This window comes from Perca flavescens, chromosome 7, assembly GCF_004354835.1.
Source record: "Perca flavescens isolate YP-PL-M2 chromosome 7, PFLA_1.0, whole genome shotgun sequence".
NCBI lineage: Eukaryota > Metazoa > Chordata > Actinopteri > Perciformes > Percidae > Perca > Perca flavescens.
The window spans coordinates 32,457,093-32,468,338 of NC_041337.1; the positions used below are offsets into that span (position 1 = coordinate 32,457,093).

At 39.9% G+C, this 11,246-nt stretch overlaps 1 protein-coding gene across 1 annotated transcript; it reads right to left on the reverse strand.

Annotated features, from left to right (window-relative positions):
- Window positions 1-575: 575 nt before the first annotated feature.
- pcmtd2b (protein-L-isoaspartate (D-aspartate) O-methyltransferase domain containing 2b) lies at window positions 576-10,079 on the reverse strand. The gene is made up of 7 exons (XM_028583466.1): window positions 9,866-10,079; window positions 7,502-7,662; window positions 6,316-6,466; window positions 4,979-5,081; window positions 2,889-3,060; window positions 2,256-2,379; window positions 576-1,412 (listed from the first exon to the last, which is right to left on the reverse strand). Exons 2-7 carry the CDS (start codon window positions 7,655-7,657, stop codon window positions 829-831), a joined length of 1,290 nt encoding a protein of 429 aa, XP_028439267.1. The 5' UTR covers window positions 7,658-7,662; window positions 9,866-10,079; the 3' UTR covers window positions 576-828.
- Between the last annotated feature and the right edge of the window lie 1,167 nt (window positions 10,080-11,246).

Genomic DNA, 11,246 nt, shown 5'->3' on the forward strand with positions numbered 1-11,246 from the left:
CTTAAATCTATTTATATTTTTTGCACCTCAATGGAGACACAGAGCTTGCATCAGTGATTCGGTTGTCCAAAACATTGACCCCCACTTCCCCCTCCACCTCCACTGGATGAATTGAACTGACGCTTTTATAGTGTCAGGAAATTAGTCAGTAAAAGAACAGTGGGAGCCGGGCAAAAAGAAGGGGGTTGGAAAGAGAATGCATGATGGAGAAGACGAGAGCAGGTGAGAGAGAAAGAGATCACCCACCCACCCACCCCCCCCAGTAAGGTAGGTGGCATGTTGTCCTGCCTAGGGCTGGGTATCGTTCAAAAATCTTCGATATCGGTACCAATACCAATACCGTGACTTCGATACCGGTTCCCGAGCGAAACTTTTTTTTTTCCGACACCAATTTTATAAAAATCCTTTTTAACAAAAATAAAATTACAACCATTACAGCACAAATCTTTTTATTTCTTTTTCAGCTCCTACCACGTGAGCCCCGTCTCTGTGCGTAACGTAGAGTTTTTCCTGCCTGCCTCTAGACGGCCAATCAGCAGCATTATTAGATCTTGGTGGAAGCATGCCGCGTGCTTATTGGCTCACTGATGCTGATGAGATTTATTCCTCTAGGTATTGAAATTTGGTATTGAATCACGAGGCATTTTTTTCGATACTACGGAGGGAATTCGGTACAGTGGCTAAAAAGTATTGAATTCGGTACCCAGCCCTAGTCCTGGTCCTGCCTTGTACAGGTGGTGGTGGTGGTGGGGGGTCGTAACAGAGACTTGAGCCTCTGCGCGGTCGTCGCGCTCCACTCCGAGCTCTGACTCCCAACACGGCCGTGGCTCATTTCTCTCTGTAGTACAGCAGGTACATCTTCAGTGGCTCGGGCAGCGGCAGGCCCAGTATCCTCTCTCGGAGGACGTTGATGGCCGGCTGGGGTCGGAGCAGCTCCCCCGTCTCCTTCTCCTCTTCCTCCTCGTGCTCTTCCTCTTCGTCTTCTTCCTCCACCGTCTCGTCCTCCTCCACCACCGCTGCCGCCGCTGGCCCTCCTGCTCCTCTCCCCGCCCTCCTGCTCCCTCTCATCTGCCGCCTCGCCTCCCTCTCTCCCGCCGCCGCCGCGTCCTCCTCCTCGTCCTCCGCTCTTCCTCCCTGGTTGTTGTTGCTGTCCAGGGGAGCGGGGCCGAAGCCACTGCTGGCCACCACCTGACGCGTGGCCAGGACCAGGGCGTTGCAGTGGCGCCGGTGGACGCGTCTGCGCTTGAAGCGAGGGCCGTACTTGTGGAGGCCGGCCACCGCCAGACCCCGGCCGACGCTGAACGAGGAACCGCGGCCGCGCGATTGGCTGTCTCCTCCGTCGGTGGTCACTCGGAGGGTGTGGCGGATGCAGATGCGGGCCAGCTCCTGTAGCGTCCGTACCTCATACTTGGCTGCAAAAAGCGAGAGAACCACGAGAGAAACAGAATGGAAAGGAAAATAGTAAGAAGAAAAGTGAGAATTAGACACATACTATATGTATCACTATCAGAGGTGGAAAGAGTAGAAACATATTCTACTGAAGTAAAAGTACTATTACTTACTTATTTTATTTCTTTTAGATTATTTTTTGGGCATTTTAGACCTTTATTTTGATAGGACGGCTGAAGACACAAAAGGGGAGAGGAGGGGGGGATGACATACAGCAAAGGACCGCAGGGCGGAGTCAAACCCGTGGCCACTGCGCCGAGGAGTAAACCTCTATATATGGGCGCGCGCTCTACCAGGTGAGCTACCCAGGCGCCCAAAAGTACTATTACTTTAATGAACTTTTACTCAAGTACAGGTAAAATTACAGGTATAAAAATCTACTAAAAAGTAGCTCATTTGAAATGTACTCAGGGTAAAAGATACTTAGTTACTTTTTAACAACCGGGAGAATATACATTTTTACATACTTATACTTATTTAATTAAATCACAGTCTTTTGTGATTTGATGAGGGCACGAAGACGCTTATTGATTTGAGTTTGTTGACAGGTACAAAAACGACGTTAGAGACTTTTTTTCTCAGGAATGGATGTGATGTAGCAAAGAACAATACTTCAAACAAAACATACTTTAGTCAAAGTAAAGATTTTAAAAACTACTTTAAAGAAGTAAAAGTACACAAAAAAAACTACTCAATTACAATAACGTGAGTAATTGTAATTCGTTACTTTCCACCTCTGATCACTGTTCATATTAAGTTGCATTTTTGTTTTTTTATTTAAATAAAAAGGTCAAAATGAGACTCACGTAGTGGGACAGCCTTGGGTTTGCCATTTGTGATGTGTTTAGGCAGCACCAGAGGAGCGAAGGACACAGAAATGATCTTTTTGGTCTCCCAGCTGTTCAGCCCTGTGCGCGTGATCTTGGTCAACTGCAGAAAATACAACAGGATGAAATCACATTCTTTTCTTTTCAGTGTACTTTTTGTTTCAAAAGAAGATATTCAACATTGGAAAAGCTAAACATTTCAGGACACTAAATAAAAATACAGACAAACACATGAATAAATATGGACAGGGAGATGACAGTGATCTAAAAGAATATGCCCCCTTTTAGCAGTATATCAACATTTAATAAATGGTTGTTAAATGCTATAATATAGTTATACGTAGATATAAAGATAAGGTGTTTACATAACAAGTATAACCTCTCCTACAAGGTGTGTGTGTGTGTGTGTGTGTGTGTGTGTGTGTGTGTGTGTGTGTTTATAGAGAGGCCACAACTTAGGAATTATAGTTGTTAACAAATAATAAACATTTATATCTGCTTAAAAATTCACATTTCAGTTCCGTTCTTTAAATGCTAAATAGGGGGACTTTAAGTTAGTTTTGCCTAATATGCAGATCTGTGCTATCCTGAGTTTCTCTGGAAAACACCAACCTTTTCCTCAAGAGGCATCACCAGGATGCCCCCCACCTTGAGCAGGTTCTTCATGTAATCCTCATGCTCCTTCTGCACCCCGGCCCCGCAGTACACCCTGTCATACTGACGGCTCTCTGGAGGAATCTCCAGGCAGTTACCCACAACAAAGGATGGCTCACAGAATTCAAATCTGAACAGAAACACGGGAGCAATGGAAAACGGTATAAACAAGAGTAAAAAAAAATTAATAAATGAGAAACAACTAGAAAATGCATTTACTACAGAAAAAGCTTGTCAATGCTGAAAATCCAAATTGTTAAAGCTAAACTGGATGTAAGGATTAAATCTAAAGATTTGAACACTCAACCTTCCATCTTCCATTCTGAAGCAGAATAAATCTTTCATTGACTTTGATTTTGCGGCATACAAGATATTCACTGAATAAGTTGTTTACTTTTTGTTTTCATTGTTAAATGTGCTTACTATATAAAATACACATTTGTATCTGTAACTACTTGCCCTGGACACGGTGTTCTCAAATTTCTGAGGTAATGTCTAATGAATGCTCTGTAGTGTTTGGTTATTGACTGGCTGTGTATGTGATCTGGAAGCATTGTTTGATTTTGCCAGCAGTGTCTGGTGTTTTGTGAATATAGTTTGAGAATTTGGTTTTGTGTTTACAGTTTTGAGAAAATGGGTGAGGGTTTCAAGAAATGTGTCTTAGCAATTGAGAAAAACTGTAACACATACTTTACATGAATGAGGAATTCAAATAGATGAAGAAAAAAGTAATGAACTGTAGTTTGACTTTATCTCTTCTTTCTGACTTTATCTCTTCTTTCTTTTTCAGTTTTATGTCTAATTGGAAGACATAAGGATGAATATTAAAAGTTTTGAGGTCCCTCTATATAAGATTCAACCACTCAACCTTCTGTCTTCCAATTAGAGAAGACAAGCCTTGCTGCCCTTTGCTGCATGTCATTCCCCCACTCTCTCCCCTTTCATGTCTTCAGCTGTCCTATATAAAAAGGCCTAAAATGCCCCAAAAAATTATTTTAAAGAAAAAAGTCATTGTATAGTATGTCGAAAAAAGTAATAAAAAAAGTCATAGTATAGTACGTCGAAAAAGAAAGTGATTAAAAAGTCATAGTATAGTTTGTCGAAAAAAGTGCTAAAAAAAAAAAAAAAAAAAAAAAAAAATCATAGATTAAATGAGATTAAATGAAAGAATCTTGGTAAACTTCCCATTGAAGAAGCCTGAAAAAAAAAAATCAATATAATGACCTCATCATGAGCACCAGAATGTATTTGCAAACATATTGATATATAATTTATATATAAAATTAAAAAATGTGGGAATATCAGCAATTTGAAAAACTGGTACTCTGTGCTTTCGTCCAGAAATGTCGAGGATGTTAAAGAGCTGTCAATGAAGGAATGCTCATCATTTGGAGGCTCATTAAGCTAAATATATAAGTCATATTGCTTAAATACACACAGTGGCTGAAAGTATACATGTATATCTTCGTGTTGACGTATAAATAGTGTGTGCATTCGAGAAGTAAGAATTGTGGCTGTGAGAGCAAGTTAAAGAGAAAGTTCCAAGATGTTTTCTCTCGTCTACACTGTAGTTTTGACATTTACCCACACTCAGCAGCCCTTAAAAAACACAGAAAAAGCCTAAAGAAGCACTAAACATAAACAGTGATAACACAAAAAATGTAAAAGATATCAAAAAGCTGAATACATTTGTAATAGCTGAAGGTTTTGTGAATAGTTTAAGGTTTAAATGATGTCCCTAGGTGAAAGTACATGGGAGGAGTAGCATTTAGAAGTGTAAGAAGAATGAAGAGGATTTAAAGATTGCTCCATTGACTTTCAACATAAAAAATAAAAAGCTTAATATTTAAAAAAAAAAAATGTAATGGTGGAGAGAAGTTGAATACAAGCACAAATGTCCTTAAAGAGCTGAACATTTTGATATTTGAATCGTTTTTGTAGCTAAAAGTATGCAAAAGTAGTAGGTAACTGAAAATCGTACAGAAGAATTGGATAACAATACTGTGCATTCACACAATAAAATGTCACTGACACATTTGGCCACCTACTTGTCAAAGCTGTCGCTGGTTTTGATGAAGGAGTCAAGCTTCTGATAGGCATACTCAATCACATCTGCATGTAACTCTATTCCATGATTCACTCCAAATGGTCCTGGAACAGGGAGCACACCACAGTTCACACTTTAAAATTACCCACAATTACATGCGTAATTATACACCCTCTTGATTTAGCTATTTATATTTAGAAACATGTAATTTTGCTTTTCCCTATTAAAGCTGCAATGGGTAGAAAGCTAAACATCAGGATTTGAAGTACTGTAGTGAGACGTCATTCTGCAGTTCTCGCTCTCCCCTCTCTGTCGCATGTTATGCGTGCCCATAACAGCCAATGATAGGAACACTGTCTTTTTGAAATGACCTGTGATTGGCCAAAGTCTCCTGTCACAGGCTAGATTTTCTAAAGAGCCAAAGAGGAGGTGCAGAACTCTAGTTTTCTCTCAGCAAACTTGAATTACAATATGATTAAAGCTTGTTATAGAATTCTTGGCCAACAATGTCAAAAAAATTGCCTACCAGGGCTTTAAGAAATGTCTTAGTTTTCAGAAATATTTCACTTCTTAAAAGTTCTAGAAAAAACCCTATGCTGTTGTGCTTTCACAGCTTCAATATTACAATTCATTCTACTCTTAAAATGAAGCTCAGCCTGTTTTCTAACATGGACAAAGCGCCTCTCTGCCAGTGTTCAGAGTTCAGAATGAAATATAACATTTTAGTTATTAATTGTCAGGCACGGTGAAGCCCTTGGGTACATTTGAGAAATTTGTCCATATTGCAACTTAAAGTATTTCAGGTCTGATAACAAACATCTACTGGATGTTCCCAGAGCTCAATTTAAAATAAAAAGAAGACAAAGTTATTATTTTCTAAAATGTCAGCGTGCAACACCGTGCTATGAATGATCAAGAAGGTGCAGACGTTAACAACGAGAACTGAAGCCATGAGAAATGAAACGTTTTTTCTCAGTGAATGGCTGTCCACGGCTATTACCATCGAGTAACAACCCCACCTAGATTTAAGAGTACTGTCTGCAATGGAAATGTAAAACAGATCTAGTGTTTACGGTTAAGGTACATGTACTGTACAGGTTACTACAGGTACTATATGAAATTGCTTGGTGGAAACACTGCTTTACTGTGTTTTTTTTTAAAACTTTTTTCTCTTAAAGAAAAGCATAATATGTATCCAGGCAAGTTAATAGAGCATGAAGAAATTTAACCCATATTCTCCAGTCCACACACGTGTGCCTGCAACCTTCACACAGCCACATGTTTACCAGAACAACAATATAGACACTACATGCTGAATTGCTGCAGTTAACCACATACCCAATATGAGGCCGACCATGGTGCTGAGGTAGCCAGTCCCACTTCCGAGGTTGAGGAAGGAGAGGCAAGGGTGGAGATCCAAAGCCTCCATCACCTCAGAGTAGATACACGGTGCAGATAGGTGGATGTTTCCATGCCGCCATGCCAAGTCCTAACAACAATAGTATACCGTAACCAGCTTTTGTTATACCCACAAATATTTCCGGCTATCATACAAATGTGCCCTTAAAAACAAAACAAAAATATTTTCATCCACCAGTGTTTTCATCCAAAATGTGTATACACTAGGGCTGGGCGATATGGAGAAAATCAAATATCCCGACCAAATACCTCGATATCAATACCGCAACAATATTGTAGTGTTGACTGTTGGTGCTTTCACAAAATATTTACACAATTAGAGTTTTGATAAATAATCATCAGTAATGTGGATACAATGACTAAAGGGTTAAAGGCAAATAATAGAACTGTTAGGGCTGGTAAGTTCCAAAAATGACATCACTTTACTGTAATGCAGTAAAGACAATATCTAGTCTCATATAACGATATCAATATAATATCGATATATTTCCCAGCTCTAGTATATATGTACTGTATATTATGTACAGTACAGGCCAAAAGTTTGGACACACCTTCTCATTCAATGCGTTTCCTTTATTTTCATGACTATTTGCATCGTAGATTCTCACTGAAGGCATCAAAACTATGAATGAACACATATGGAATTATGTACTTAACAAAAAAGTGTGAAATAACTGAAAACATGTCTTATATTTTAGATTCTTCAAAGTAGCCACCCTTTGCTTTTTTTTCTTGGTGTTCTCTCAATGAGCTTCATGAGGTAGTCACCTGAAATGGTTTTCACTTCACCGGTGTGCTTTGTCAGGGTTAATTAGTGGAATTTTTTCCCTTATTAATAAAAAAGCAAAGGGTGGCTACTTTGAAGAATCTAAAATATAAGACATGTTTTCAGTTATTTCACACTTTTTTGTTAAGTACATAATTCCATATGTGTTCATTCATAGTTTTGATGCCTTCAGTGAGAATCTACAATGTAAATAGTCATGAAAATAAAAAGGAAACGCATTGAATGAGAAGGTGTGTCCAAACCTTTGGCCTGTACTGTATGCTGTGGATTTCTCTGGACCCTGGTTGGGTGTTTTCACAGACTTATTATTTTGCTCACCTTGTAAGCATTGTCACGGTATTCATCCAGGTAATAGTCAGCCCGGTCGATAGCTCGGAAAGCCCGCTCCACTAGGTCTGAGCGGATGTAGTAAGCCTCCTTCAGGTTGTCAATCAAGTCGTCATTGTCCTCACCAGCACTTACAGCTCCCCCCATGTTGACTGAAGGCAAAGAACAACTGGTGATTTACAATAACAATATGACAAGAATTACTGTCTTAGAAAAAGTCTACAGTAAGCAAGCATTGCTGCACACATTTGCAAACCCTTTCATCTGGATTAGAGACAGAAACAAATCCATTCTTTTCAAACTTCTACACTTGTTTACTCTTTACAACACTTAAAATGGAGTCTGTAAATCTTTCTCTATATGTTCTTTCATTTTATTTAAGTTACTGTGTTGATTTGGCATCAGAAAGTTACACACAAGAGCATGGCAGGATTACAACAACTTCTCCATCTTTCCCTAATGCAGTCAAACAGAAAAAAAAAAATCTGAGCCTGTCAGTAGCAACAACAGCACATGGTACATTCACGTTGCATAATTGCCCTATAGGATTACATTGCAGCCTGTTTAATGGTTTCCATTTACAGGCCTCTCGCTCAATACTGGACCAATTTAAAAAAAGTTCCCATTTTTCACTTAGATACAAAAACATGGGGAAATTGGATCCAGGTTGCAAATACTAAAACTCCCGTTTAAGTCCTTTGGTGGGAACTTAAATGGTAACTACTGTTTTTTTCCTCAACCTGGACCCTATTTTTCTATGTTTTGTGTCTAAGGGACTGATGGGAACAACAATCTTTGACAATTGTCCAGCCTATATTTACCTTCACAAAAGTGCTTGTTTTACCACGGACAGGCTCAGATTAATATTCTACTTGTCTGACAACATTATGGAAAGGATCCCTTCAAAAGTCTGCACAACTTAGATAAACTCCCAAGACAATCGCAACCTGTCGAAACACAAAGTACAAAGTAGTGGTGCAGTGGCATCCACCATTAAGCTCTGTAGACGTTGCGCACAAATAAGCCTGACCCAACCAAATGTAGAGGCCTAAATGAAGCTTTTGGCAGCAGGATACAGCTGTAGGTGTGAATACTGTGGCTACTGCAGCAGTGGTTCAGGGTGGTGTTAAAAACAACACCAGAGGGCAATGCCAAAGGACAGGAGATCACAGGGTGCACACTGGCTGCCAAATGCTGGCCATAGCCATGATGAGGCTATAAAAGAACAAAGGGCCGTGTGCATTTACATATTACTGGCCTTCCTGCCTTTGATGCCACTTGAGTTGAGTTGAGATGAAGAGGATGTTTTTCAGGCACAGAATCAATAAAAAGGAACAAACAGCAGTAAAATCAAAATGCATCAAAATGAATACCATTTTCAGGGAAGCGAATCCACAATGAGATGTTGCCCCTGTGAATATCAGTGCTTTCCCTTGGTTTGTGGAAGACTTGGGTGCACATTTTTGGTGTGTGTGTGGGGTCCTACCACAAAATGAATACCATTTTCAGGGAAGCGAATCCACAATGAGATGTTGCCCCTGTGAATATCAGTGCTTTCCCTAGGTTTGTGGAAGACTTGGGTGCACATGTTTGGTGTGTGTGTGTGTGGGGTCCTACTTTAAGAAAATGCTACTTTTTGCAATAAAAGAAACGCATTGCCTCAGATAACTCAAAAAGTTCAAGTCGACACATTTTGTTAGTTCTGATGATCCCTTTGATTTTTCATTAATTTAGCTTAGGTGGTGCCCAGAACAGCTTGGCTGTAGCGCCTAAACCTTATAATGGAAGGGGAAATCATGGTTCTTCTTCAGGTTAGCACACATGGCCACAAGAGGGCGCTGTAGCCCATTCTGTAACAAACTTAAGAGGTTTAGTAGGCTAGTAGGGTACACACTTCCTATAAAAACAATGCCATTTGAGCTTCGAAATTCATTCCCTGGTTCAATAAATTAGCTACCACGGCCACTCTTTTATTCACATCGTGTATAAGGAGAGTCAAAAGTCACGCCCAGACAACGCAACTGCAGCAGGTTTCATTGCACCGCGGCGCATACATCCACAGCCCGTGCACGCTGTTGCGGTTGCTGTTAGCGCCACTCATGTGATCCGAATTCGAATAAACAGTCAGATTCAAGCCCTCTTAGTCTAACAATCGTCTGGTATACACAACAAAAAGGAAATACTACACATGTAACAGACTGCCATGCAGTGGCAAGGTCAACACAAACAGAAATAACCGCATTCTCGTCTTCGCTGGGAGAGAAGACACATCGAGACAAGAATGACAACAGCTAACGTTAAACAAACCGCGGGCTCCCACTGCGCCTCCATACCGAAGCCCGGTACAGCTAATACCTTGTGAAAATGCCGACTGATATTCTCTGTCTTAGCGGGTTTCCTCGTGTTCAGCCTTTTGTTGTTGTGAAGATCCAGTCAGAAGAACAGAAGCACTGCTGGATGTAAACATTCGGCCAGCAGACGATCTGACGTCAGACGTAACATACGCAAAATAACGGCCAGAGGAGCGTGGCCTACATTCTGCTCTCTCTCTCAGCTGTGGAACTGGAACCTGTGACTGGAAAAGTTCAGACGGGATTAAAAAACCAACAAGAGGAAGTAAATATGAACGATTAAAATAGAAATAAAAAAAGTCAATTAACAAATGAGTATTTGCAACACAATATTAGTCTTTCGTTATGTTTTTGTGCCTCTTGTGATAGGGCCTTTATGAGTTTTTTTACCACGTGACTCAGCCAATCACAACTTAGTCTGTTTGTTTTTAAGATCAGCCCCTATCTGTACGGTAATCATGGATGTATTAGGCTGTAATAGATTGAGAAACTAACTGTAGCATTGGACTTTAATGAACAATTTTAATTAAATAAGCTTTGGTTGTCACTGTGTGGTTCTAATGGGCCTTCGGCTAGTGACCTAAGTCAATGGCCTTCTTTATAGCAGACATTTTAACATTTCACAGTAGGAAACGTAAGTCATAAAATGAATGATGAATTCCATTTAGTTGCTTTAGTTAAAGGCTCCTGCTGGCTCACCGTCACACTCATGGCTTACTGGGACACTTGATTAGAATAGAGAGATAGTTATTGTTATTAATAACACTTGAGCTGTTCAAAACTGCAGTAAAAAAGGACCTATTGAATAGGTTGCTAGAAATATAGAAACACCTGTAATAAATACAGTAAGGTGTTGATTCAGCTATATGGTAATTTGAGGCTGTTTGTAGGGTCGTGTTGGATTGCATATTGTAAGTGTTTCTTATAATATGTGCTCCTCCATATGCTCTGTAGATGAGGTGCACATTACATGCTGTATATTACAATGTATATGGTTTCCTGGTCACTCGTAAATGTATCACAAGCATTCCTGTCCTCAGATTATTGCACATAAATGGTATATTTCTATAATCATTGTTATGATGTGATAATACCACTCAGTACCAAAGCCAGGGCCACAGGCTCGCACTGTCTCTATCATTTGTATTGTTTTATTTACTGACAACCTTGTCCTTCTGCAAGACATTAGTCTGTAATGTAATACAAATAAAGAACATTCAAGTACAGTTAAAAGAAATGGCTCAACACAATAACCATTTACAAATGGAGAGAGAGACATGAAGTTCTACATACTCACTGCACAACATGTTGATTTACTAATCATACCAGCAGATGTCAGCGCTGTTCAACATACAGACTACATGTAACTGCATATTAACTGCACA